This window comes from Yarrowia lipolytica, chromosome 1E, assembly GCF_001761485.1.
Source record: "Yarrowia lipolytica chromosome 1E, complete sequence".
Lineage (NCBI taxonomy): Eukaryota > Fungi > Ascomycota > Dipodascomycetes > Dipodascales > Yarrowia > Yarrowia lipolytica.
In genome coordinates, this window is record NC_090774.1 from 3,450,737 (window position 1) to 3,478,685 (window position 27,949).

Consider the following 27,949-nt stretch of genomic DNA (forward strand, 5'->3'; position numbering starts at 1 on the left):
TGGATGAATGATATACCATTACATTAAATGAGAATGTGACTCGGAGCACTGTTTAAACAACTACCCAGCACCTATATAAACAATGCAGACATGCTCTATAAATGATATTAGTCTATGTGCTGTACAGTGTTAGTATGAAATGTGTAGTCGGTGCAAGGTGTAGTCGGTGAAGTGTGTAGATGTGTGTAGAAGGTGGTAATTGCAGCTTGAAATAACCTCGTTCACCTGCTGGTAGGATCAACTTTGGCGTGTTTGAAGAATTTGAGACCCATCCAACTGACGATACACCAGACCCAAGCCATGACGAGGGACAGGAAGAAGGACGTTGGATAGTACATTCTGATGGGGAAGTCGTCGTCATCATCAGGAGCCTTGTGCATATTTTTGCGGTCTGTCTTCGATCCAAACAAGTAGATATCTAGATCAAACATCGTGAAGACTGCGAAGAAGATCAGAGACCATGTTGTGATGAGTAGGATCCATCCCCAAGATGCGATTTCGCTGTATTCGGTGAGTTTTCGTTGTGTGCGGTTGAGAGACACCAGAGACCCGGGATGGTAGGCCACAGGCACGTGGTGCGATGCAGATCGAGGTCGTTTGGCCATGGTTCGGGACCTCAGCTGATATCACGTTACGTGAATAGTTGGCGCATACAGATGTCTAAGTTCAGGCTCCTTGGGAGATATTTGTTGATTAAAGTACGAGCAGTACTGTGGGTTGGAGGGTTTGGACCAGAACGATGTGTTTCCTGTTTTCGGTTAGAATGATGACGAGAGTAGTCGGAATTGAATACGGAAAAGTTGAATAAAAGTGTACTGTAGAGCAATGTTAGTAATCCCAATCGACTATCAATATCCCCATATTGCAGTATATATAGACCCTTTAGCACCTCTGAGTAAGGTTCCGCGTTAATGGAATGGCGTTACGTTATTATGGAGATAGAGAGGCTGGAGACTCAGAAGTAGCGGCCGTTAAGCGAACCCATGACGTCGCTACAAGTAGCAGGAAATGAGGATATTTAAAGGGGTTGATCTAAGAATATCGGAGGGCAGATTGAGCACGTTGAAAAGATCTTTCTCCTCCATCTCAAACACCATATTTCCTACAGTATACAGTTATTCGACTATGTGTGGAAGCCTTGAATTGTAATTCAATGTGTTTTTAGTTTTGGTCAAACAATGTCAGCAGACTCTGGTCGAGAGGCTGTAGTTATGGGAACTGCGCTTCTTCTATACAAGTATGTAAACGGCTGAAAGTGCATCAGAGTTGGAGGTTGCCTCCAAAGTAGCCCACCACTCTGTAAATAATCACTCAGCTCTTTCCATATTGGCTGGTGGTGTCGGAGCGCCTGTCTATCTTATGGTGTTTTGTTATTAATCCGGCGTTCGTGAAACTCGAACTGGGACGCCATACTTGTTATAGTACTTATAACAGCTACAAGTAGTTAGACTGGTAAGGTGGTAACCAACTTTCGTACTCGGGGCCCACGGTGTGACTCTCCTGTGTTGCAATAAATAAGTAAAAGCCACATACAGTACCTATAGCCACGGCTCCGGCGAGCAATACTGTAATCCACTTAGTCGAAGCCAGGCATTAATGCAAATCCAATTGTTCTTAGACGTTCTCTGATCTGCTGTTACTTATAACGCTAGACTTGCACTATTTGTCTTGTCCCAACTCCCATTCTTCACTCTCCCAACATCACTAAGACCGCATCGTCCTGCATCCACGTGATACGACCACGTACATCTCACACTCTCTTGTCGCAACCCAATTCCCCTCATGTTCGGTTTTGGCAAAAAGGACAATCAGAATCCATACCGGGTTCCTGAACAACACTCTCCTACTCACTCCGGATCCAATTCCCCCCGAACAATGAACAACCCTGGTCTTCCTAGACGGGCACCTACTCAGGGACAGCCCATGCCTCCTCATCACCAGACCCCTCCTCCTCAGCAGCACAGACAACCTCCTTCCGGTCACGGTGGCGATATGATTCTGGGAGTGGGCAAGGACAAGGCGTTTGCCCTGGCCAACCTCCTCGAAGTGCCCCCTGGAACCTTTGCTGACGGAGACTACGTCATTATCAACAACCAGCACGTCTTCACCGTGCGACAGTCGCCACATGCTGCTCCCGGCCAGATCCTTGCCGGAGCAGTGCAGCGACGATGGGCAGCTCTCAGCACAAACATGACTGTCCATGTGGCACCTTACGACCCCTTCCACAAGACACAGCAGGTGTATCTGGGCAACCTGGAGCTGGAAATCGACTTCCTGTCTGCCAGTGCGGCCAGCGGAGCTGGATCCCGATCCTTTGAGCCCGAAAAGCTCGCTCACCACTTCCTGCACCAGTACGCTAACCAGATCTTCACCCCTGGACAGACCCTGGCTATGGACTTCGAGGGCCTCAATTTCCAGATCAGAGTGCTCTCTACCTCGGTGGTCAATCTGGGAGACGCTGGCGGAGTGGCTGCCCGAAACGTCCGAGGTATTCTCGTTCGACACACCGATATCGGTTTCAACAAGGCCAAGGGATCGGCCATGAACCTCAAGAGCGCCAAGAACAAACCCCGACAGAACGCTATCATTCAGCCCGACTTCAAATTCCAGGATCTCGGTATTGGTGGTCTTGATGCCCAGTTTGGTAACATCTTCCGACGAGCCTTCGCTTCTCGAATCTACTCTCCTGCCGATGTCGAGGCCCTTGGTATCAACCACGTGAAGGGTATCTTGTTGTTCGGACCTCCCGGTACAGGTAAGACTCTAATCGCCCGACAAATTGGTAAGATGCTCAACGCTCGAGAACCCAAGATTGTCAACGGTCCCGAAATCCTAAACAAGTACGTTGGTGCTTCCGAAGAGAACATTCGAAACTTGTTCAAGGACGCCGAGGCGGAGTACCGAGAGAAGGGCGATGACTCCGGTCTTCACATCATCATTTTCGATGAGTTGGATGCTGTCTTCAAACAGCGAGGCTCCACCGGTGGAGGTACCGGTGTTGGAGACAACGTCGTCAACCAGCTGCTCGCTAAGATGGACGGTGTGGAGCAGCTCAATAACATTCTGGTTATCGGTATGACCAACCGAAAGGATCTGATTGATTCTGCTCTGATGCGACCTGGTCGATTCGAGGTCCAGATTGAGATTCCCCTTCCTGATGAGGCTGGCCGTCTGCAAATTCTCAAGATTCACACCGCGCCTATGACTGCTGCAGGAAAGTTGGGCAGAGATGTGGATCTTAACGAGCTTGCTGGAGAGACTAAGAACTACTCTGGTGCCGAAATTAAGGGTCTGCTTAACTCTGCTGCTTCTTATGCATTCACTCGAAACCTCAAGTTGGACCAAGGTGGAGGAGGCGTGCGACAGGAGAAGGGCGGAGAGCTCATGCTAATGCGGGACGACTTTGTGCATGCCCTCCAGGAAGTGCGTCCCGCGTTTGGTGTCTCCGAAGAGGATCTCGATGCTGCCGTCTCTGGTGGTATCATCAAGTACTCTCCCAACATTGATGACATTCTCAAGAAGGGAGAGCTATTTATTGAGCGAGTTCGACAGTCTTCTGGCGACCGTGCTCTGGCTTCTCTGCTGCTTCACGGCCCTGCTGGCTCTGGTAAGACTGCTCTCGCAGCTTCCATTGCCATGCAGTCGAACTTCCCCTTCGTGCGACTCATCTCTCCCGAAGGCTATGTTGGTATGTCCGAGGCATCTAAGATCACTGCCATTCAGAACTGTTTCCTGGATGCTTACAAGTCTCCTCTGTCCGTCATTGTGATTGACTCTATTGAGATCATTCTCGAGTGGGTCCAGATTGGACCCCGGTTCTCAAACTCTCTGCTGCAGGCCGTCAAGACTCTGTGTCGAAAGACTCCTCCCAAGGGCTGCCGATTGCTAATTCTGGTTACTACTCATGAGCGACACGTTCTTGAGCAGATGGATCTGATTTCCGCGTTTGACTCCGAGATTGGCGTACCTTACCTACAGTCTCTCAAGGAGCTCAACAAGGTACTGGACGCTATGCAGTTCTTGGACTCTCCCGAGGCTCGACACCGGGTTGTACAGTCCATCGAGGCCAAGACTGGATCTACCGTGCCTTCCATTGGTATCAAGACTCTGCTGTCTGGTCTCAAGACTGCCCAGTACTCTTCAGATGTTGAGGAGGAGTTTGTCGATTTTATGGTTGACCATATAAACGCCCGACGAAACAAGTATGTTTAACGAATCACGATTAGAATAGAATACATGAGATTGAAATGATGGGACAATGGCAGAGCGGAACGGATGCGCAAAACAAACTATCATGAACCAGTGATGGACACAAAACAACTGGTAGCAACCTGGGCAGTGTAGTGCAACAGGACGCGAGTGAACATGTAGGACGAGTTGCATTCACACGCATGCCATAGTTAACCACCGTAGCATTTTCAGCCCACACACGAGCTAACAGGTATCCCAAAACAGCTGTTAGGCGAAATAATAATTATCGTTGAGGGCAGAAACCAAATTAGCGACTACAAGTAGCACTCCGTAGGGTCTTCTGGGAAACAAGTGCAGTGACAGGGCTACTACGGTAGGTACAGTACACATCCTTTAGACTGGCACTATTCAAGCGGATATAACTGCACTTAAAGCACTTTGAGCGAAGTGGTGGTCTTATCGCCGTACAACACAGTATAGTACAGTATACAACCGTAGCGTACCTTGTGCATGTCTTCACTACAAGTAGATACTTACTCGTACTGGGCAATGGTATTTGGCCATCTGACGTCATGTTGGTCCCAGTCTTGTATTGTACTTCACATGCCATTGACTCAGTGACAGTTGCTCGTCTTCTTTGTATGTGAAGAGACTAGCAGTGACATAATATAACCCACATTCTTTTGGTTTAGATCATCTCTAGGGAAACAAAAATGGAAGGAGCTGCCCTAGCCGGTGTAGCGAGATCGTCATCACTGGAACCCCCCAAAATACCACCTCGTAAATAAAATTAAAGGTGGTAGGAGTTGGTTGCAGGGGAACATGAGTTCGGAATTTTCGGAGATTTTTGCAGTTACATTGAGCGTGGTATTGGATTGGGGTAGTAGCTCTTAGCTTGTAGTTGTTGCATGCTTTAGCGTGGACTTCAATCACCGAGTCTAACAGTCGCCGGACTGATTGTTCACCGACCTCCTGTACCTCGATCGGGTTGGGTAGGTTTCAGCGAGGGGGTGGTAGGGTGTGAAAAGCAAAAAGCTATGGGAGGGCGTTCTAGGATAGTACATGTAATTATAGATACTGTGTGGTTTTCTGCAATCGTGAACGTGTTTTATACGTCAACCATTTTATGCGTAACATGCGTTGGTTAGAAGGCCCAATGTGTCTGCCCATGTCAGAATGTCAAGTTTGATCCTGAGCTGTCAGAGTCCACTATGACAGTTGTTCTACGGACTGAGTGCCACAGACAAGGATCTGGGATCTCCAGAAAACACTGCATTCTTTCTAGGCCCCTCCTTCTTACAGCTCTGTCCAAATACAGCTCGAGGTCAAATATTACCAGCTAAATCAGACGTCAATGTTGCCTACGACGGCTTTGTTGACATCTGCTGAGCCCACGGCTATAATTTTGGCAGACGTGATGAGACGTGAGCCCAAGGGGGAGGGTGTGACATTGACATAGCCCACTAGCAGGTGGAGGGGATACGAATTTGGACGTCTGTTAAAGGTTCTCTGCACGAGATATTGAATAGGATCATCTTCCCTCATCTACTACCTGTCTCCCACGAATCGTAGAAGGTTCCGATCTGAATGTTCACCTGTCTAAAACGTTGGGCTTCCACGGATATAACCGAAATGCCGTTCGTCTAAGGCTGTCAGATAAATACAGATGCTAGCTTGGCCTCAGACTAAACCAGACACGCTAGCTTGTGTCAAATCTGTGGCCGGAAGAGTCAGTTGAGCCGACAACGCAGCCAGGTTTTGCTGCGACTCAAGCAGCAATTCTATTTCTGTTACAAAATAGATAAGGGCGAATTGGAAGGCGTAACAAATCTTCCACTTTACGTACCTTCGAAAAATACCACAAGGAAACAACCGCGGATCTTTGTATATCGTTGACAGATGTGTGTCGCGTCGATAGTGCAGGTGGTTGGTGACATTTTCCACTTGACAGCGGCCACAGACTTGAGAATATACTGAAATTATTATCTTCTTGTCTGTCTGATGGTTGATGTTTGCCAGGAATCCAGCTAGCACACGTCAAAACAGAACATAGCCTCCCTTGAGCTGCCAGCTCGTGTGGTTGCATCCCGTGGTAAGGTTCCGGGGTTTGCCATGAGATGCAGCAAAAAGGAAACAGCGGGAAACAAAAAATGTAAGGGTAATGTTCGCCAAACCAAAACAAGCTTGTTCAGTCTCAGATAACGGCTCCGGTTCCATGCATGCTACGGCGCGGAACATTATAGCCCCATGGCCGACGACTAGTGCCCTTGGTGGAGAACAAAGAGGTGACAGAGGGGTTGACAGTTTGGACATTAATAGATGTATCAATGTCAGGTGTCAAAGCTCCGAGATTAGGATGACACCCACAAATCAGTTTGTTCTCGTGTTGCCAATCATTTCGCACTAACAATATATATGGGCGACGCCCTTTTACCGAGATTCCCACAATAGGGTGTCTCTCTATGATTGGGTTGTTTATGATCTCGTTTGCGTTTTAATTTGGAGCACATCCTGCATGGCGGAGAAGACTCGTAGAACTTTTTTCTTGTGCATGACAAAGACGCTTGTTATCCCCAGCTCTGGGCGTGCACAAGGAGACGATCAACGAAAAAAATTAGATTCAAGCATAAGGACAAATCAATTATCCGTGGGCTGGCGGTAAAAGGGATAAAGAGAGACATGCTAAGTGGAGAGGGCACAGTAGCACTTACTACAAACGGCTAAGCTCGGAGTCAGCCGTGCGAAAGCAGCTGATAGACACGGTATCGCCGACGTCGCCGCAGCAGGATCCACTTACTGCAGCCGAGCCTTACTCAAGACTTGTCAGGGCACGCGAATAATATCGAGCGACTTGTCAGATGGATCGGCCTGCCCCACAGCATCTTGTCTCTTGTATGACAGAAGGGTCCTGCATTTTTCGCTTCACCTCCAAGCCGTCAACTGTCAGCTCATGGACGGGAGAAGACCCAAATAGAAGTCTATTAGGTGGCAGGTTTACACCCCACGCTGACAATTTTTTATTACTGTTCGCCTTCTCACCTGAAGAACAAGCATCGGCTGAGGAGAACAAGCAGCAGCAGTTGGTCATGCTTCCATCTTTTGGAGCCAAAGCCGGGTCTTTGTTTAGTAAAAAATACCAATATCTGTCTAAGCGTGTGCTTGCTTGGGGGTTTTGCCCGGAGGGGTCTACCGCGGCAGTTAGATGTCAATAGACATGCTGTCAACCCCGCCACTCAATTTCTTTTGCACTTTAGTATCATCTCAACTGGTGGCCACACGCACGGCTGAAGCATCTAGCAAAAATTGCCTTTAATGGTCTAGGTTTAAGGTTTCAGTCTAAGCGGAAGCTTACCGACATGCTTTATCGTTGAGACCCCCTCCTTATTGTTCTATTTACAATTGCGCTCCTGAAAATGGCGAGAATACAAGTTGGAGGACCGAGCCAACTTAGGGTCGGATAGCAGGAAAAGAGTCCACGACGAAGGGTACCCTACCGGCTAGCCCGTAACGGGCCTTTGATGCTAGTACTAAAGATGACCAATGCCCAAAAGCAACGTAGCCATTCGAAAAATCTGTCCATCTGGCTCACGAGTTCGTCTGAAGAGAGCTTCAAGTCGTGCGTCTACACCCCCCCTGAGCTACCCTAGCCACCATTATTGCACTTGAGGTGCCTGAGCCAATGTTGTTGAAAATGGATAAGGTTGACTATGGGGGCTCGGTCTCCGTGCAACGAGGATACCACCATAATGGCCCGCGAGCTCTGGGCACTCTATCGTCTTCAAGGGCAACGAAGGCGCCGCACAAGAGCAAATTCCGGCCTAGAAGTGCTGCCACAGTCCTGCTTCATTCCCAAGGCCATGGCTTGTGTCAACAAGGGAGCTTCAGAGACGCGTGTATGCTCTTAGGGCAAGACAAAGGAAGCGGAGCAATTGTCTCTCCGAAAGACGATTTACACTTGGCTGACACTACATACAAAGCCGGAGCGGAGCATACAGTTCATGTGTCGCTACCCTCGCTTTACCAAATCTTGCCCGAGTATCGCCTGAGGGCTGAGGACGGGGTAACTGACGGTGAGGGCAGGTCCAAGAATGGAGACAGTATTAAAGGTGCAATGTCGAAGAATTCTCACAACATGTACGGATACTCTTGGGACGCAAGCCAATCGGGCTACAAGAATGCTCCAGTCAGCCCCAATGGCAACAACAACGCCCATAATCACACTGGCCTGAACAATCACGCGAATCACTCTCTCAACTCGGTCAGTCCAGTGAATGCTGTTAACCCCATCACTTCAGCTTCTCCTGTGAACCACCTTGGAGCACACACGGCAAACCTCTCGGGCAGTCAGTCTGAAACACCCACTCCTTCCAACCACAATTCCACTCTCAATCATTCCCCGCTGAACAACAACACCCCAGGAACTACCACCCCCAATAACGGTATGAACACTATGCCTACAATCAACAGCTCTGTTCCCCCGTCGATGCACACTATGCCAGCTTCAACTTCCGCAAACATGAGTGGTCTCAACAACTTGAACAGACAGCCAACGTTGAACGGCCACTACAGTCAGGGACTTTCGCCCCCCAAGCACACAGTTGCTCCCCAGAATGTTCAATACCCACAGCACATAGGAGTTGGCTACTCAACTCCCTACATGGCTGGGACTGTCAACAACGGTGGGCTCCCCCACATGAACAACTACAACCAGTACGCTCTGCGTCGCTACGTGGACACAAACGTGTACCCCAAGCAGCAGCAGGGCTACCAACCCAACCAGCCCCAACTTCAACAGCCTGTTCAGCCCGGTGTCCCGCCCCAAATGCATAGCCAGCAGTCGATGCAACTGCCCCCACCCCATGGCCTGCACAATGGATACCGGCAGTACGATATGGTGCAACCTCAGATGGAACCCCAGAGGTACAACCCACCTGAACAGCAGCAACCCACAGGAGACAAGCGACGGCGAGGAAACTTGCCCAAATCCGTCACCAGCATCCTGAGAGAATGGCTCAACGACCATATTTCTCACCCATACCCCTCCGAGTACGAAAAGTCGCTGCTTCTGCAGCAGACTGGCCTTACCATGAGCCAGCTTAGCAACTGGTTCATCAACGCTCGACGACGACAATTGCCTGCCATGCAGCAACAAGGGGCGGAGAAGAAACGCCTTGAAGAGGGGGAACGGCCCATCAGCCAGAAATACCATTGAGTGCCGCATATAGACCACTCCGCATATAGATGTATAGTAACTGAGGAAATAAATGATTAAAAAACCCAAGCAAGAAGAGGCCAGTAAAATTGTTAGAGCTGCAAAGTAAATTTATTTGCCATTGTGCACTGTACTGCACTGTACTAATGCCAGGGCCTTCGTGTCTGTCAGATGTCTTTCACCTTTGACTCAATGTCAAGGGTCAAGCTACACTTGATTAATTGTGTCATACGATAACAGTTCATAAATATGCCATCTGAGCAGTTGTCTCAAAACAGAATATTCACCAGGTGACCTAATGGCTCTGAAAACATATTATTAGGTGAGTTTTGTTCCAGCTCACCGCCGTATTACGCATTTAGACTCACCCCCGGCTTTAAGATGCTCAGGTGAGGACCGCAAAACATGAAACCCATTGACCAGCGGCACGGCAAGGCACCTGAAAGTCAGAAAATTAAATGCAAAATCGGTACAATGAAACACAGATATGGCCGTTCTGACAGCTCATTGGTACTGACACGTCAGATTGGCGATAATGCGGGGAATAATACTTGTAAGTATCTTCAGGCTTTATAAGTTATAACTACAAGTAACTGGTGTACTTAGCTTGCGTTCACACGAAGACTGAGTTGATAAGCATTTCTGCAGAAGGCCCATTTGGTTCTCTTGCTTCTTCAGAAAGAAACAAATAAGTTGCTCCCCAGGAACGGAGGACCTCGGAGGCGCTCAGCTGAGGCCAGTGCCCCCCATCTGCTCGCTCCCGATACGCTGCAGCACTTCAAATGGTAAACTCCGTATAGCGCCCTTGCACCTGCTGTATTGAGAGTGGCTCTCTATAAACAATGGCTGAGGCTTAAATTTGATCTCTTCTGCTATGTTCAGGACACGACTTCAACCGTTCTACGATACCGAACAACAAACGACGTCCCCGCTAAGCTCCACCGGGCTGTGTGATCAACAATGAAGCACAAATTTCTTCCCTGAGACTCTGCTTTCTCTCTTTCTACTGAGTCCTCATGCATGGAAGCTGAAACTCTCTCCACTGGGGCTCAGATCGGAGACTGGCTGAGATGCCCAATACAACCAAAGGTTCTCACGTATTGTTGCAAGTGGGGCTCACATGGCTTCCCACAGACCCTTTCCTCAGATGCCCCTTCAGAGAAGGCACTCTTTGGGATAACTTGGCCCCGTGTAGGTATGCGGCTGCATTCCTGTTGTTCTCGCACCGTATTTTATCGCCGTGGAGATGAAATCCACGAACATTAGTCCACGCTCGGCTCCGCTAATACATGCCCCCAATCACAAAGACAGTTGGATATAAATAATATTTTAAACTGTGTACATATCTGGCAAGGTACAAACTGACAGATTTGACATATCAATTGCGAGTTTGGTTGACATTGACGTGTTGACACCTTAGTGTAGTTCCTTCTCAGTTGACACCTATCATCTGTCAGCTTCCAATTAACGAAATGTAATCCTACCATTAAGAACCTGTCATCAGAAACCTGTCACCAATAAGCTGTCATCATAAACAAACAAACAATCAACCTATCGGTGTCAAAGCGCGTCCCAAACACCCACGTGCAATACACGCATCTGGATTGTTTCCCGTCGATCCCAACCTGTCCGATCCATGTAATCCTATTATTCAACAAAACCCACAATATCTACTGGTGAATTACCAGAGGGTTTTCTTTTTGGGCTGACTATCGGTTTAGTCTCAGTAATCATCTCCTCCTCGCTCATCATCTCCCCATCGCTTTCCAAATCCTCCTCGACCGGAATCATAGTCCTGTCGGAACTCATCTCGCACCTGGCCTCCGGAGGAGCCCCGGCCAAATTGTCGTCCCTCCTTGAAGCCAGGATCCAGATCAATGGTAATGATTCGCTCGTCAAGCTTGGTCTTATGCAGGTATTTGAGGCAGGCGACAGCGTCGTCGTGCTCGTAGTATTCCACGAAGCAGAATCCACAAGGAGTCTTTTGGTATCGGTCGAGACCCATGATGATCTTCTTCACCTTTGCAATTCTGTGTTAGTATAGGCCGGGGAGATATGCCATAATGCTTTGAACTCGGGAGATTCCAGTTGAGAAGTGATTCCAAGAAAAGCGACATAGCAATCCGAAATTAATATTCCAGTTTCTAGATAGCTGCCTCAGAAAACAATTCAACAGTCAATCTACATGTCGATCGAAGTCCTCGAGTCGTAGAGTGGTTGAATTGGTCTTGAAGACGTCAGTCTAACATCCCCGAAGTCCCTGATTCTTCAGATCCTCTCCTGTGCTTCTAAATCCACACATGGGAAACAATTGGGAGCGTTACTCACTTGGTGAACAACTCGTGGATCTGCTCCTCTGTTGTGAAGAATGAGAGGTTACCGACATAGAGAGTGGTTGTGACATCCAGAGCAGCGAGATCCTCCTCACCCTGTCGAGATCTTCGCGCTTGTCGCAAGACATAAGAAGAGGGGCCGTCGAGTCGCTGAGCCGAGTTGATGGGCTTGGCTGTGAACAGATCCGCGGGTTCAGACATGGTGTGTAATTAGTGTGAAACGAGATACTTTGGTGCTGAGCCGAAAAAGTGTAGATTTCGACGTGCATAAAATATCAGTACAAGTACCCCCACAGTACGTGTGTTCGATTCACCAGTGGGTCGTAAAATTAGGTATAATTCTAGAAACCTTAAACTTTTGTATTACTAAAACACCCGACGGTAGGCGGCATACAATTAATTTCTTTTTACACAAGCTAGATCCTTCCACTGGTACGTACCGTGTACATATAGAGTACTTGTAGCGCCAAAAAGAAGCATTGTAATTATAGGAATAGGCCTTAAATCACCCTAATCCCCGTTTTTTTTCACAGGCATGTCAAACTTTTGGGAGTATAATATATGTGAATGTGTGAGTTAATGAGTGAAGGAGATGGGCGGTGAGTGAGTGTGTGTGTACAATACATTTCGCTCTTGGCGAACAAAACTGTGTATGTATGTATACAGCTGACGTTTTTGGTGCCAATATTGCGCACTAAAGTCGAGCTACTTGAGGGATGTTACATACTTACACTGTAGCTTCTTGAACAATAGGATCTCTCTTGTCTATATCAAGATGACATCAGATAATGTGGAAAAGCAACCATCGATAGCAAAGGAAGGCTTACCCTTGTTCTTGTCGTGTGCCGCAGGGTATTTTCGTCGGTCTCCGAACAGACTGCTGAGATGTACGTGTTCTTCGGTTCATTAGGTTGTGCATCCTTTTCTGCATTAATATTTTATACCTTACACGAACACTATCGAAGTATGCAACCGCATGGAATTCAGCGTGTGCCTGTGCCTGGGGGAGAGAGAAGATGAAATACAGTGGAGAAGGTGTAGGGGAATCCGGAGAAGCCCATTGTTGTGACCTTAGAAAATCCACAGCTTCAATATGCCACGATACGGGAAGCTATGATTACATGTCCCGAAATGTATACAGGACATGAAATGTAATTCATTCATTTAGGACCCTTTTGCCATGGATGGTCAGTAGGGTAACACATTTTAACGAGAACAAGGTAGTTTACAAAGTTTGCAGATTAGTCGCTCCCCATTAGCAAGGTTGAAAAAATTAGCTAGAATCCAGACACGCAGGGAGCGAAGATAACAAACCCCACAAGGCTGAAAAAGAGATATGAATGGTCAGGCCAGGTAGGCTGTGTAAGAGTCTCAAGCAACGTCGCTCGTACTCCAGGTACCAGGTCACGTGGCTTTTCTTGTAGTTATAGTGCCCACCCTCTGGGCTGCATATTCATGTCCTCTTCCCCACTCTTTTGATACTAGACTTTTCGGCTTTGCCGAACCGGATAACCTCCAGGTTTAGGGCTACATGTAAGACCGAATATCTATCCGCCAAAAGAGAGCACGCACCACAGCTGTGGGATTCCGTTATTTTCATGAGCGTTGTCTGTCGGTTCCCAGGGGTGGGTTTGCTGTCAAACAATACAGTAGACTGGTGAAAAAGATTGACCCTATAGCAGTCTGGGGTACGAGACTTATGACATTCATGGAATGTGGAGAAATGCCAAGACGCTGGGACACGGCAATCTGCGACATTGCCCGTGGAGAGACGACGAGCTTACTCGCAGCTGAATAACAGTGCGTTATCTGGTGGCGAGGGTTGCCAGTTGTGCGCGTTACCGTCGTTTTCTATATTGTCAAAACGAAAAAGAGATATGCGAATGGTTATGGTTTTTTCTACAGACCAATGATAATTCCTAATGAAAGACGTCACATCTTGTGTTTTCTTAATGAAGTGTATTAGACAGGGGCTAACGGATCTAAAAATGGTGAGAAATTTAAACTTGCAAGTGTTTGCGAGACCAGACCAGCTAGTCGGACTGTTTACTTGTCTGTCTCCCCGCAAACAAAAATACATCCAGGTCTTTCTTCATGATTAATTAGGGCCATTTATGAGTAACTTGTGCTTTCTCTGTTTGACCAATCTAAAGTTCAATACGTTGGTAGCTAAAATAGAGTTTCAGTGCTGCGCTACATTAAGCTTCCAGCGTGGCGTAAAAAGGACACGGACTCATCTCCATCTTGTTCTCTTACTCCTCGACACCACTATCGCCTCCAGGACATTGAATCCCCGAGACCAACCTATCATTGTAGCTAGAAAAAACTGTATTAAGAGAGCAGACGTTTTAACAACGCCTCCCAACCAGCAACTAGCCAAACCCCCCTTCTCGAGTCCTTTCGAAAGAATTTTTCTCTTTTTAGACGACTCAGCAACACTCAAGTCTTGGACAGAGTAAAGCACCAACCTCAACATTTCGTCATCACCAGCACCGTATCTCTTTCCTGATACGATACGATGGGCCAGTCCCCTTCCAAAAATGCAAACTCGACCTCCTCTCTGACAACTACTAACGGCCAGGCCTCTGGGGCCGGTCTAGGCGTCATATCCGACGAGGGAGGCGACGACCCCAGTAGTAGTGGGTGTAGTGGCACGAGCGCCCACAACAAGACACCTCACCACCAAAAGAGCTCATCATCCTCAACTCGACCCCCGACTGGACGAAGCCGCTCGTCCAAGTCCTCGACTGGAGGCTCTCGCAAGGAGCGAACCTCCATGTCCTTTGATCACGACTTTTCCATCGACAACGCTTCTGCAGCCGACTTCATGAGCAAACCCAAGCGAAGAGTATCGTCAGGGGCTTCGAAGTCCGCCAAGACTGATATGCGACATGACCCCACAGGTTCCGAGCGTAAGTCTCGCAGAGACAAGGCAGAGGAAGCAGGGCTCGTAGCAGCCATGGGCGAGGTGGTCATTTCCCGACCTCATGACTCGCAGTCATCGTCGGACACGGATAACGCCTCACTTGCCTCCACCAATTCTGAGGGCTCGACTTCGTCACTCACCGCACCAGTTGCTCCCATTCAAAACTCAAACTCTGAACCTGGCACAGCCCCCGGAGCACATACCGAACCCATTTCGATACCAGGTAATAATGACTCCTTAGCGCACTCGAAGTTCCTTTCTGCCAAAAGAACTCCCGCCACCACCCTCCCCCCTCCAGGCTCGTCGGGCCCTGTCGCCACTCCTGTCATTGCTGTTTCTCACCACGACAACAACGGATCACTCACCTCGAATGTAACCTCCGAGGGATCTCTTTCCGCCATTTCTATTGCGTCTTCCTCGGCCACCTCGAACGCATCCCCCGAGAACGCTGACAAGTCCAAAATGAGCCCCCAGTCTTCTCAGTCTTCCTCCTCTTCCGAAGAGGATCTTTCCGATCTCTCCGGCCTCAAGTCTCCCATTCCCACCACCCACATTGGCTCCTCTCGAGCTAACGCCGTGGCTCTGTCCTCCAAGCCCTCTGCTTCAACCCCCCAGCGTGTCGACCTTCCTGCTGGCTACCAGTCGTCATTGAGTGTGTCTGTTGATAGTGTCACCGGATCCCCCGCACGAAACATCAAGAACCCTAAAATTGAGCCTGCTGTGTCGGGAGCTTCGGTTGCGTCCACAGCCTCCAGCAAGAAGGCTACCAAGAAACAGCCTTTGCCCTTTGATGTCAACGATTTCATCAAGCGACTTCTCGATGCTGGAGGAAAATCTGGAGGAGCTGCCCCCGTGCCCCTGCGACCAAACGAGATTGTCCAGCTCTGTGCTGCGGCTCGAACCGTGTTCATGAGCCAGCCTGTTCTGCTGGAGCTCGGTACACCCGTCAAGGTTGTCGGAGATATCCATGGTCAGTTTGGAGACCTTATTCGAATCTTTCAAATGTCTGGTTTCCCTCCAAAGACCAACTACCTATTCCTTGGTGACTACGTTGATCGAGGACGACAGTCTCTGGAGACCATCCTTCTGCTCTTCTGCTTCAAGGTCAAATACCCCGAGAACTTCTTCATGCTGCGAGGTAACCATGAGTGTGCCTCCATCACCAAGGTTTATGGTTTCTACGACGAATGCAAGCGTCGAGCTACGACCAAGATTTGGAAGTCGTTTGTCGATACGTTCAACACGCTTCCTATTGCGGCTACTATCGGCGGCAAGATATTTTGTGTTCATGGTGGTCTGTCTCCTTACCTCAACTCCATGGACGACATCCGAAAGATCACTCGACCCACCAACGTCCCTGATGTTGGTCTCTTGTCTGATCTCTTGTGGTCTGACCCTGAGAGGTCTATCATGGAGTGGAGCGAGAACGACCGCGGTGTGTCGTATTGCTTTGGACGATCTGTTGTCAACAAATTCTGCACAAAGTTCAAATTTGATTTAGTGTGCCGAGCTCACATGGTTGTGCAGGACGGATACGAGTTCTTCAACAAGCGAAAGCTTGTCACCGTGTTCTCCGCTCCCAACTATTGTGGAGAGTTCGACAACTGGGGAGCTGTCATGTGCGTGTCCAAGCAGCTCCTTTGTTCTTTTGAGCTACTGAAGCCCATGGACTCCGCCTCTATCAAGGATGCCGTACGAAGGGGCATCAAAAAGACTCAAAAGGTCAAGCTTGGTGAGTCTTAGGTTCCTCTGTTTGTTACTGCGAGAACCTAGAGTTAATTGAGAAATTCAAAGTGGCACGCTCGAGTCCAGTTTAGTCCAGACACAGCCCGCCCTATTTCTGTCATACATTCCATAGAAAGTAAAAAATGTTCATGTGATATCCTCCGTGAGGTTTCACTGGCGGTTTAGGATTAGTACTTGTAGTGACGTGAAATAGTTTAGAAATGGGACACGAGAATGACCTACAGTATATATGGTTGTCCTATATAGTAGCTACTCGTACTCGTACTTGAACAAGTTTACACTAGAGGCACTGTTAAAAGCACATCAGGTAAAAGAATTGAGAGTTATATGGTTAGCTACATTGATAAAACATGGGGTGCACCTATGGGTGTGATAACGTGTCGTGTGATAAGCCATCTGATATAGATCAAGTTAGTCCATGTACTTCATTGAGCCACCAACAAGGTTGAAATACTCGGCAGTTCGACCACAAACGGGTTTCTGGCCCATATCAACGTAAACAACTCGTCCACCGCTGCTGGGGTCGTTGGCGTTGGGGCAGGCAAAGAAGCCAGAGTTCGAATTGTACCACAGGGCGATTTGCTTGTTGGTATTCCCAGAGTAAGACCAAGTGTCTTGTCCAGTAGGAGCACCGGCAACAACAAGTAGCTGACCGTTGGGGGCAACCTTGATGTGGGAAGGTCGCGTGTCACCGCCCACATTCGCCATCATATTTGACGGACTGTTGAGATTGATGGTGAAGTGCTCGCCGTACTTCTTGTTTCCGACCTGGATCTGGGTGGACACAACCTTGAGCTGCTGGTTGTGCAGCTTGTCACCAGGCTTGGAAACAGTCACCATGAAGGGGCCAGTGTTATGGTTATACTGGGACTGCGGGAGCTTTCGGGAGCTATCCTGTCGGTTGTCCTGTCGGTTGTCCTGTCGGTTGTCCTGTCGGTTGTTCTGTCGGTTGTCCTGTCGGTTGTCCTGATGGTTGTACCGGAAACGGTTGTCTCGGTTATCAGCATCTCGGTTATCCTGATGTCTGTTGTCTCGGTTATCCTGGAACTTGTTGTCCTTGTGGTTATCCTGGAAACGGTTGTCATCGTTGTCCTGGTGGCGATTGTCCTGATGACGGTTGTCTCGGTTGTCCTGGAATCTGTTATCCCGATGGTGGTCCTGGAACTTATTGTCAGTCTGACGGTTGTCAGAGGGGTTTCGGTTGTTCTGGTACCGGTTGTCCTGATCTCGATTGTCAGATCGGTTGTCAGAGTACTGGCCACCCCGTCGGTTGTCCTGGTGTCGGTTGTCAGTCTTTCGGTTGTCCTCGGGCTGGTAGATAACCTGGTTATTGATATACTGGTAGTAAGTATCATCAAGAGTCTCCTCACTGGCGGCAGTAACCTCATCTGTGGGGATGGTGGCAGCCACGGCAAGGGTGGTGGCCTTAGATGCTGCGCCAACAGAGACAAGAGTGGTGAGAATGATTCCAGAAAGCTGCATAGTCAAAAGTGAGAGAGTAGATGTTTTGTCTGAGAGTGAGTCATTGCCAAAGGGGCCTATATATACATGCTTATCGTCAGAGGTTTATCGTCAGAGAGAGTGTTCGTTTTCCAAAGGTGGTAGCGATGGTACCCTGGACTTGCCACAAGAGGTATCAATGTTTCACCAGTGTTCCAAAAGCGACAGCTCGAGAGGTGGTTGAAATTGCTCTCATTCAGTTTTTGGTATCGCTGGCTGGAATCAGTTATGTTGCCCCTGACATGTTGTTCGTATATATCTGGCAGTTCAAATATAGAAAGTGTAGAAGGAAACAATGCACTGTTGACGTGCAGGGGGTTAGTCTACGCAGCAACTACGACAACCTTTATTGTCGGCTTTTATGTCCGCATGAGGTAGCTTGTACAACTCATCTCCAATCTGCTATGTAACCTCACCAATTTTGACCCAGGCACTCAATGCCTAAAGTGCACCATCATCAATCATAAAATAATATAAATTATATCAGCTGCCTAAGTCGGGTTTCGGGGTCTGCGCCACGCAAGAGTCCTCTGTGGTTCTGGTCCAAACACTCCTGAATAAACTCGCCAGAGTTGACAATGGAAGTGCCCCCAAGAACAATACGGACAGACGACTGGGAATTAATTTCGGCAATAAGACGAGCCTCCTCATACGTGACTCCGCCGACAATGAAAACCACTACCTCCTGCACGTCATCCTCATAGACTCCATTATTGGAAACTGGGCCCCGGCCTGCTCCCCGTACATAGGGGTGTGTAGCCTCACGCAGCTTGTTCTTGACAAGATTGGTCAAGGTTTTCTCTAACAAGGGCCGATGTTGAGTGTACACGTTCTGAATACCCTTAAGACCCATGATGTTTCCCTTGGCCTTGGCGATGAAACCTTCTTCAAAGAGAGCCTCTTGTCTCTGGGCGAGGCATGCGAAATTAATGACTGCCTGAGCCGCCTGCACTGCGTCTTGTCCCTCATACTGTCCTAGCATCTCACACAGGAGCTTGAGAGAGTTGTTGTCCTTTTGCTCGTATCGCAGACCGTAAAGAGCAACCAGGCGCACTTTGTTCTCCATGGAGATGGAGGGCGCTGCGATTATTTGCTGAATCTGTTTGAGAGAGTCATTGTGGGAGTCGGAGCACACAAGGGTTTGTTCCAATTCGGAGACGTCCAGATGCTGGCCTTTCTCGACAATTCGAGAGAGCTCTCCCACAAGAGTAACGTGTTTGGAAACGTTACCTGAGAGTCGTCGGAACTCGGGGTACTCCTCCACAAATCGCTTCATGTCGGCGATACTTTCAATGTCCATGTTTGATTGTGTCTTAGACTGATAGTGCGACACATAATCCTTGATGGATTGGCCCAGGTCTCCGAAGTTATGGTACATGTTGTCAGCGAAGAAAGGATCATCATTTTGAGAAAGAACAATTTCTTTGAGCTCGTCTCGAATCTCAGGCGTGTTACGGAGATCCACTCGGTTGTTATCGATACCGATGAATTCGTGGACCATGGCTTGGTAACTCCAGGGCGTCAATAGAGGCGTGAGGGGATCGTTCTTTCTGTCCAGAATAAGCAGGACGGGCGCCGAGTCCCTGGGAGTTTTGAAGTTGAACAGGTTCTCTTCCTGCTTGATGCCGTAGGCCAGTTCTTCGGCAAGTTTTCGAGCCATATTGGAATTGGCGTCGTATCGGATCTGAGGTCGCAGTTTGAGACCCAGCAGCACAGCCTGCAATGACTCTGTGCATCTGTTGAGACATTCGGGGTTCCACCCTCCGTCGGAGTAGATGGAGAGCGAGTTTCTGGTGAGAGAAAAGTTGAAGAGATCCTTGTTAACGGCCAGGAAGTCAGCAAAGCTCTCCTGCACCTTTTTGACCACCTCATAGTCGTCACTTTCAGCCAGTCGTTCCAGCTGCGACTTTTTGACCACGTTGGAGAAGTAGAGCTCGTAAGAGGCATATCGAGGGTTCCGCAGCTCTTCACACAGCTTGGCAATGGAGTCGTTGCTGGGCCGGATAAACACAATGCACGCCAAATGTCGTTGTTTCTCTCGATTGGGGTTGTCGATTCGGTCTATCAGGTAGACTTCATTTTGAAGTAGAGACGATTGGGTTGTGCACATGGAAACTATAGGGGTAGTTTCCCCGTCTAGCAGCAACACCTTGAGCTTGCCAGACTTGTCCCCGACCATTGTGGTAATGTATTCCTTACCAGTTTCCGTGACGTTCATTTTCTGTCGGTTGCTCGTTCACCGTCTGGAAAGAGATACTATCTAGCAGGTGTGATAGCGGTGGCCTTATGCAGGTCAGACATGGTGGATTAGGGTAGGTGGTGTCAGTCTACGAAGTCGGAGCCAACGCAGATAAAGAGCGAAGCCATTTGAAGTGGGGACTGGAATGGCATATATAGGACATAAAAACATGACTGAATAGAAGGCAAGGGTAAAACTATGGGATGTAGATATAAATATATACATAATAGTTAGATGAGCCCGATTACTCAAATTGCAGTTTTCTTTCCAGGCGTTGCAACGAGTGCCTACAGTATATCTGGTTCTGCTTACGTGAGCCTCATGTACTCCATGATGCGCGGCATCGAAAAGCCTCGACAACCCCACGATAAAGTCGCAACAGCAAAAACCAGGCCCATGGTAGTCAAAAAACAACACGTGGCATCGAGCAAGCATCGAACTGCCTCGGCCCGCAACCTCACCAAAATGCGCGGCTCTTCCACCCATCTCTCGGGGCTCCAAAAGGAGGGGAGCGGCGATAGTCTCACTAAGCGCAAGGCTCGATCGTCAGACTCGCTTCAACGGCTAGCACGACCAAATCTCAGCATGACCCGAACCAACTCCGGCAACAGCAATAAGCAGGATACCTCCGCCAGTAGCGACAAGCTCAATCACAACGAGACATCTCCCAAGCCTGCCTCATCAAAAGAGGCCAACGACAAGGAGAACGAGGAGCAACAGAAGTCCAAGGAGCAGGACAAACCCGTGCATTTGCGGCAGGGCGGCAAGGTCGTCATCGGACTTCCTGTGAGCGACGATGAGGGCTCTGAGGAAGAGGACGAGGAGGAGGTTGACGAGGATAACGGGGATAACGGAGTTGCAGCCAATGGGTTAACAAGAGACATTTCCCGTTTGGCTATCGGAACAGAGATCAATGAACAGGAGCAGGCCGACGCAAACCAGCAGAATGGGGTCTACGCAAACGACATACCCGGAGAGGTGGCTGACACGGAGTCGAAGACCATGGCTGAAGGAGAGGAGGCCGTGGTGGCCATGCAGGAAAAGATGGCAGGAGAGCCAGAGGTTCGCAGGACCAGCAACAACATCCACAAGGAGAAACATGTACTGATCGACGAGAATGGAGGACATGTGGAGCACCATGAGCATGCCCAGCCTGGATCTGCTGATTCTCCCGTGAGCCCCAAGAGCGCGCCTGGCATCACCAACAAGAGACTTGGTAAGTCTGTCGAGAAAGATGGCCCCAGAGACCCCGAAAGTAGCCAGGAGAATATCTGCGAGGTGTACGACGAGTCAGAGTTCCCCGACTCCCCTGAGCTCAAGAATGTCAGTGACTCCTGTAATCCCTCGAGGGCAAATTCCAGAAACCCTTCTCGAAATCCTTCAAGGAACCCATCGTTCGAGGGACTGGGTCTGCTTAGGAGCCTTGGACCTCTCTCTAACAACAAAATGACCCCTGCATCTAGAAACTCGTCCTATGACTCGCTTAGGTTAAGTCAGCAGGCCACCGAGAAGGCTCCTACTCTCGAGCTCTCTAGCCACCACGTGCTGAGTAATCCTGACGGCTCATCGGGTCACACCCTGGGAAGTAATACCGTGGTCACTAGCGAATCGCCACAGAAAACCCCCAACTCCACTCCTCGCAAAGAACAGCGAAGTCGAACACAGCAGAAGCTGTGGCTTCAGAGAGAGAACGCTATCGACGAGCACGGATCTCCACGATTACCTGCTACTGAGATGCCGGATCAACTGGCCAATGGCAAGGCTGAGTACCAGGTTATCGATAAGCAGTACAAGAGCGTGAGAACCTTTTACAATCCAATTCTGGAGGGTCTTCAACGACATGAAATTTGCCGGTGGTACGAGAATGGAAAAGTGGTGAATCCCAAGCGGAGAGAGGTGCAACAACGTCAGCTGCAGAAGGACCTCCAGGCCCCTACAGGAGATGTCAATGAGATTCTGGCAACCCTCTTCAAGGGAGTTAAAAGTGAGAGTCAAGGTCTGGCAAATCAGGCCCAAAGGGCTACACTTGCTATGAAGAATGGCGAGTAATTTCACTGTGCGTATAACTTGTATTGTACTTAGTATCTTATATATTATTTATAGCCCAAAAACGTCCTGTATTCTAATTGTACTTAGTAGCTACTTCACTATGTTTATCACATAGGAGCAGACAGTGGTGAAGCTTGTACCCCGGGGTGACCATTCAAGGAGTATAAATTGACATGGCTAGACTTTGCTGAGGCTGGTGTTGAGGATATGCTGCTTCTTTCCACCAATGTCTTGTATCGTTGTTGTTCTACGATCTGTTTTTCAAGATCCTTTTCGGGCGACAAGATGACGCTTCTCAGGCTTTCTGTTCGTGTGATTTCTCCTCGAGGGTCCTGGGCAGAGTATGCAGGCACGAAATCCCCCACAAACCGTCCCGTGTCAGCCTTCATTTTATCTAGCTTGGCCATGTAGTCTCTGTTGTTGTGCTTGGTGATCTCTACTGGAACAGTCAAAGACATTGTTCCAACCTCGAACTCCAAATCAAAGCGCACGAGATATTGACGCGAAATGAGAGCTGAATAGAATGAAGGGATAATGGTTTTTGATGCTGATACTGGAATCTCGAGAACAGCCGAACAGTAGGGGTAATCCGAGTCAGACGAGTCAGAGTCATTCCAATCAATCTTCAGATCCACCATACTTCTTTGAATGATCTCTTCTATCCTTTGCACATCAGAGTAACGCTTCACCAGTAAGTCTGAGGGGATAAACTGCATTCCTGACAGAGAACAGTAAGTAATACCTTCGACAGTGGCCCAAGCCTTTTTGAGAACCTGAGGCTTGTCTGACAAGACATGAACAAGGTACAGAGTAGGTGCTCCTCCAGCCACGATACTCGGTGTTGTGTTGATACCCATCTTCACATACGTCATTGGCTTCTTTTTCAAGAACCCTCCTCCAAACTTGCGCTCTGCAATAAATGTCGAAGGTTGTGGTTCCAAGAAGAACTTTGTGTTGAGAGAATGTACGGCAGCTGGGTATGCGGGGATGACCTTAATATAGAGATAGAATCGCATGGTGATTTCAGCCATGATCTGAAACCTCACCTCATATTGAATACCACCAACCTTTCCCGGGATATCTTCTCCTTGAGTCTCTTCGAACATGGAGTTGCTTCCTATACTCGGTGGTAGTCGTTTAGTCAGAGCTATGCCGTTGTCCAGAGCCTCCGAAATTTCTCCAGGTATATGAAACTCGAACTTGTATCTGTATTTTTGTCCTATTCGGAACTCCCCCGGATCGGTCGGTGGCAACGCAGGAACTATTTCTCCATTAGCTGTGTCTAAGCATTCTTCATCCATGCGTAATTCCTCCTTGACAAACACATAAGTGGCCTTTTGACGTTGTGCAGCCCGCCGATGAATAGTCCACTGTGTTCCGGTAAAAAAAAGTCGCAGCTGATCGAAAGCAATGTGCCGATAATTCGGTTCCACAAGGATGTGGCCTTTGACATGATCCCCTAGGTCGTAGACATCCTTAGCACAGTCCGGGTCCACCACAATGTCCACAATGTTTTTGGCCGTCTCCTTGACGGAGATGGGCTTCAGAGAAGTACTTCCCCGGGTTGTGTGCATTGATTTCGCTGCTAGATTTGATGGTCAAGTCGTCTTTTATTGTCGCGTGGTGTGATCTGATGTTGAGTAATGATAGACATGCGTATAGGGTGCATGCTTCCCCACACTCCAGTTGCTAATGTGCCTTTGGGTTCGTTGGAAGATGAAAGACAACACAGCCTTGCCAAGAGCCCCGGTGTGCAAGTGGTATTTATTTGAAGATGGGAAAGATATCCGAGTCGGTTGAAACACAAGGGCCAATATATTAGAACCATCGGACTAATATATGTCACATTGTCTGACTTCTTCGACAAAGAGCATGAACCATAATCGCCTCTTGAGTTCCTGACCGGAAACGACGAGTCCGTACATACACAGGTGTAGGGTGGAGGATATGTTGGGTGGAGGATGAGTCGGTGGAGAGCGTGCAGACCACAGGTGTTTGGTGGAGGAAGTTGAAAGGCAAGGCGAGCAAATATCGCATTACGGAAGCAAACGTCTTCTCAATATTGTCCTAGAATATATACGTATAATACAACATGCCCCTTGTACAACTGTCTCGTACTTGTAGTGGTTTAACGTGAGATCCTTCAACCTCCCAACTCTGTGGCATTCGGAGGGGGATAATCATCAAGCAGTCATTTCTTCCACAACAGTGTTATACTCGTAGCCCCTACAGTACAACGTGCATAGTGGACTTCAGCCTTTAAGGATATGATCGATAACCTCAGAAATAACGTTATGCTAGCATCAGTAACCATGAACACAATCGGAGCCGATCGGACTTGCCACAACTCCCAGTCAAACACAATTCTCCACCCAATTTCATTATACAGTAATTGCCAAGTGATCACATGCCATCCTGGCATCGCTATCTCACTAGTCGTACATTACGAATCTACGCTCTTGCTATTAGCATTGTTTTGACTATCAGTTTATTCATTTTTTTGGATTTTCTGTTGGTTTTTTTTTCGGTGGATTTCCTCGCGGAATCCCTTGTCATGCCTCAGGCACCTTGAAGTTGCACATGCGGCCCTGGCGGTAAACGTCCAGTAGCAGTACCTGGAACTCTTCAGGCGCACAGTCCTGGTACTTCTTGTACAGGAGCAGAGCTGTGTGAGAGTCCTCGGTAGAATCGTGGTTACCTGACTGCACCTTTTTGCCCAGTACACACCATGCCAAAAACCGTAGAGACAGCTTTCGACGCTCAGATGGAATGTAATACAGATCCACAGTGTCAATCACCTGCTCAGGGGGTACCTGCATGTTGATGGTTCGGAAATCATTGGCTAGGCCATGGCCCACAAACACACATCCGAGATTCAGAAGAAGCCACAGACGTCTGTAAGAGGTGGGTAGACTGACCAAAGGCTTGCGTGAGATTGAAGGGTCTAGGTCGCCGGGTTCGATACCCGAAAACGCGGTGAGGTAATCCACGATGTGTTCGTTGATGGCAATGTAGTCGTTGATGAAAGGGTGTCCATCCTCGTTGAGGAGAGTGACTCGGGCGAGACACAGGTTTCGCGGAGCCAGAACCACCTTGGTGCCGTCTGATCGAATTTCGGTTTCTTCGTTTTTGAGCACAACAAACTCAGCGTCAATAGCACACAGAGTCTTGGGAGGCGGAACCTCCTTGATAAGCTCATAGCCGTAGTCGGTTGTTTCTCGACTGACATTGTTGCCGTTGACAAGACGCTCCTCGAAGAGAGCTGATACATCCATGTCGTTCTTCCACGAGTCATAGTCAAATCGCTCATCTGCTCCAACAGCATATACCATCATGACGGTTCGCTTCCAAGGAGTCTTCATAAAGGCCTCCTTCTCAGACACCTTGGTGACCAAGAAGTCGTTGAAGAGGTACCATTCGTCTCCAACGCGGATGAAAGCCACTTGTCCGTTGCCCTGAATCTGACAAATGAAACCAACGAGCTTGTATGCATCATTGTCGGTTTCAGCAGCCGGGCTGACCTTACCATCTAAGACCAAGAAGCTCTTGGCAACATCGACGTTCCCGTCTGCCACCGATAATGTCAGCACCTGAGGAAGAGACTCAACGTGTTTGCTGACGTGCAGTGACTGGTACTTTCGACATTTATCACACCACGCTCGAGTATGAAGCTCCTTGTCCAATGTACGCTCTAGACATTCATAGAAAGTGGACCCAAGTGCAAGCTCAAGAGTGTACCATACAGATTCAGCCTGGGCCATTTTACCACACGAAAAGGTATTGACAGTAATCACAGTGGCACCCAGAAGCTGTCTGAAGCTATCAAACAACGCGGGAGTCTGTCTCTGCTCGAATCCAATCTGCTCAAGAAGAAATCTGCAGAATAGTACAATGTTGGTGGCATCTTCAGGAGCAAGGGATCGCGTCTGAGCAATGCCATCGTAACAATGCATGAGGTTCGATGCTCGACACACGTGACCACGAGCTTTGTGCATCATGTCGAACAGCAAACCGACCTCATTCAGAAGCCTGTTCGGAGTACCTCTCGCTACTGACCTGAGAGCAAAGTTGAAAACGGGCGAACAGAACCTAAAGAGCTGTAGCAGGGGGTTAAAGGGGTTGGTTTCTAACCCAGAGAGACCAGTGTGATTGTTGTAATAAGAGAAGTCAAAGTCTGAGATTCCAAACTTGGAATACTTTATCTCCAGCTTTCGATACAGTCGAGGCACCTTCTTGGACGACATGGACGCTTCAGTGCATGTATCTTCGTCCCCAAAGAACGACTCATCCTCGATGTCCTCCATTCGTCGAGCACGTTCCTTCTCCTTCTCTGACAGGAACTTTGGTGCTGCGATCGACGTTCTCCGTTGATTGCTGTATTTTTGCGCCAGGTTTCGTTTTTGTTGCTTGTAGTTCGGCGCATGACCAACGAAGTCAATCTGTCGAACCTCTAGATCCTCATCAACCTCTTCTGGAGGCATCCCGACATTGATGATCGATGATGGCATGGCTGAAAGAAGTGTGTCTGAGTAGTAAGGCATTCCTACTGCACCCAGAGGGTATCGTGTGTCTCTAATAGAAACAGGAGGATAACTCTGCTCGGGCGTGGGGAAAGCTGTTGGTGCACTGAACTCGGCAAATGAAGACTGAGGCTCGTCACTCCATAGCTGTAGTTGCCCTGAAGTGTCGGAAACGACGAAATGATGACCTCGAGGGCTCAGCTTTACTCCATTTACGAGAGCCACTTCAGCCTGGTAAAGCTTGATCTGTTGAGTGGCATGGTCGAGGAACTCAAGCTGTCCAGATGGCGATGTGATGAGTGTTCTTGAGTCAGGAGTCTGACAGACGAAGGCAGCGAGAGGGTACGAAATGGGAGCCATGGCTCGCATCATTCGCAAGTCCCATACCTTGATCAACGGATCGATTCTGTGGCCAGTAGAAGCGGCTGAAAAGCCACACGTCATGACCACGTTGTCCTGCACAGACACGTCTGAAAAGGGTCCCTGATGGGCCTGGAACGTGTGCAGCTCCTTCAGATTGTTGTCCCCAACTACCAATTTGCCGTTTTCTGTACCCCAGACAACACACGAGCTGCTGCCAGCCATGTGAGTGGCCATACCTGGTGAATCCACCACTCTGGTCACGTCTCCTCTCTCACTGTTGACAACAACAAGCTTTCCGGGGTTTCCTCCGACCACAAACTCCGTGGGGCCATGTGTGAAGGTCATACACAAGTTGTTTCCTAGCGATGGGTCCGTCACGTGTTTTCTGGTGAGTCCTCCTCGTGTCGAGTAGTGCAACGCGTCGGTGGTGAGCGCGACGAGACCTCTGTCGTGACTGACCAGACTTGTGACCCGTCCACGACCTGCTCTGAACCGCGAATATGGCTGCAGCGTCTCACCATAGTAGCTGGACACGATTCCATTAGTGTCTCCAGCCCAGACGAGATCCTCTGCAAGATCAAAGGTGAGTGGAAGGGTGTCTGTCAGCTGTCCAATTTCTGTAGCTACAGGCGCCGTATGAGACACTCTGCATATCTGTGTTAGTGGGATTCGTGGCGGCTATCCACCCCCAGCGCGCGATAAATACCTCTTGCCAGCCCTCCATTCTGGTGTGTTCCCTGGTGTGCCGATATCTCGCGTATTGATGAGTGCAGCTGTAGCTAATAGTTTAATCCGTCTTGGGTGTAACTGAGACGATGGGGGAGACGGTGCATTAACAGTGCGCTGAGTGGGGGGCGGGGAAGAAATTCG

The 27,949-nt window shown here is 48.8% G+C and overlaps 10 protein-coding genes across 10 annotated transcripts; 4 read left to right on the top strand and 6 right to left on the bottom strand.

Annotated features, from left to right (window-relative positions):
- Window positions 1–221: 221 nt before the first annotated feature.
- YALI1_E34513g (uncharacterized protein) lies at window positions 222–605 on the bottom strand (the record flags this gene model as incomplete). The annotated part of the gene is made up of 1 exon (XM_504541.3): window positions 222–605. One exon carries the CDS (start codon window positions 603–605, stop codon window positions 222–224), a length of 384 nt encoding a protein of 127 aa, XP_504541.1.
- Window positions 606–1,782: 1,177 nt separating this feature from the next.
- Window positions 1,783–4,212, top strand: YALI1_E34525g (uncharacterized protein; the record flags this gene model as incomplete). Its single annotated transcript, XM_504542.1, has 1 exon — window positions 1,783–4,212. The coding sequence occupies one exon, from the start codon at window positions 1,783–1,785 to the stop codon at window positions 4,210–4,212; it is 2,430 nt and encodes an 809-aa protein (XP_504542.1).
- Window positions 4,213–7,870: 3,658 nt separating this feature from the next.
- Window positions 7,871–9,403, top strand: YALI1_E34586g (uncharacterized protein; the record flags this gene model as incomplete). The annotated part of the gene is made up of 1 exon (XM_504543.3): window positions 7,871–9,403. The coding sequence occupies one exon, from the start codon at window positions 7,871–7,873 to the stop codon at window positions 9,401–9,403; it is 1,533 nt and encodes a 510-aa protein (XP_504543.3).
- A 1,723-nt stretch (window positions 9,404–11,126) lies between these two features.
- YALI1_E34621g (uncharacterized protein) lies at window positions 11,127–11,937 on the bottom strand (the record flags this gene model as incomplete). Its single annotated transcript, XM_504544.4, has 2 exons — window positions 11,127–11,433; window positions 11,732–11,937. 2 exons carry the CDS (start codon window positions 11,935–11,937, stop codon window positions 11,127–11,129), a joined length of 513 nt encoding a protein of 170 aa, XP_504544.2.
- Window positions 11,938–14,254: 2,317 nt separating this feature from the next.
- Window positions 14,255–16,405, top strand: YALI1_E34650g (uncharacterized protein; the record flags this gene model as incomplete). Its single annotated transcript, XM_504545.1, has 1 exon — window positions 14,255–16,405. One exon carries the CDS (start codon window positions 14,255–14,257, stop codon window positions 16,403–16,405), a length of 2,151 nt encoding a protein of 716 aa, XP_504545.1.
- A 414-nt stretch (window positions 16,406–16,819) lies between these two features.
- Window positions 16,820–17,890, bottom strand: YALI1_E34686g (uncharacterized protein; the record flags this gene model as incomplete). The annotated part of the gene is made up of 1 exon (XM_504546.1): window positions 16,820–17,890. One exon carries the CDS (start codon window positions 17,888–17,890, stop codon window positions 16,820–16,822), a length of 1,071 nt encoding a protein of 356 aa, XP_504546.1.
- Window positions 17,891–18,386: 496 nt separating this feature from the next.
- YALI1_E34708g (uncharacterized protein) lies at window positions 18,387–20,126 on the bottom strand (the record flags this gene model as incomplete). The annotated part of the gene is made up of 1 exon (XM_504547.1): window positions 18,387–20,126. The coding sequence occupies one exon, from the start codon at window positions 20,124–20,126 to the stop codon at window positions 18,387–18,389; it is 1,740 nt and encodes a 579-aa protein (XP_504547.1).
- A 255-nt stretch (window positions 20,127–20,381) lies between these two features.
- Window positions 20,382–22,196, top strand: YALI1_E34711g (uncharacterized protein; the record flags this gene model as incomplete). The annotated part of the gene is made up of 1 exon (XM_504548.3): window positions 20,382–22,196. One exon carries the CDS (start codon window positions 20,382–20,384, stop codon window positions 22,194–22,196), a length of 1,815 nt encoding a protein of 604 aa, XP_504548.3.
- A 107-nt stretch (window positions 22,197–22,303) lies between these two features.
- On the bottom strand, window positions 22,304–23,770 carry YALI1_E34745g (uncharacterized protein; the record flags this gene model as incomplete). The annotated part of the gene is made up of 1 exon (XM_504549.3): window positions 22,304–23,770. The coding sequence occupies one exon, from the start codon at window positions 23,768–23,770 to the stop codon at window positions 22,304–22,306; it is 1,467 nt and encodes a 488-aa protein (XP_504549.1).
- A 978-nt stretch (window positions 23,771–24,748) lies between these two features.
- Window positions 24,749–27,803, bottom strand: YALI1_E34784g (uncharacterized protein; the record flags this gene model as incomplete). The annotated part of the gene is made up of 2 exons (XM_504550.2): window positions 24,749–27,733; window positions 27,786–27,803. The coding sequence occupies 2 exons, from the start codon at window positions 27,801–27,803 to the stop codon at window positions 24,749–24,751; spliced, it is 3,003 nt and encodes a 1,000-aa protein (XP_504550.2).
- Between the last annotated feature and the right edge of the window lie 146 nt (window positions 27,804–27,949).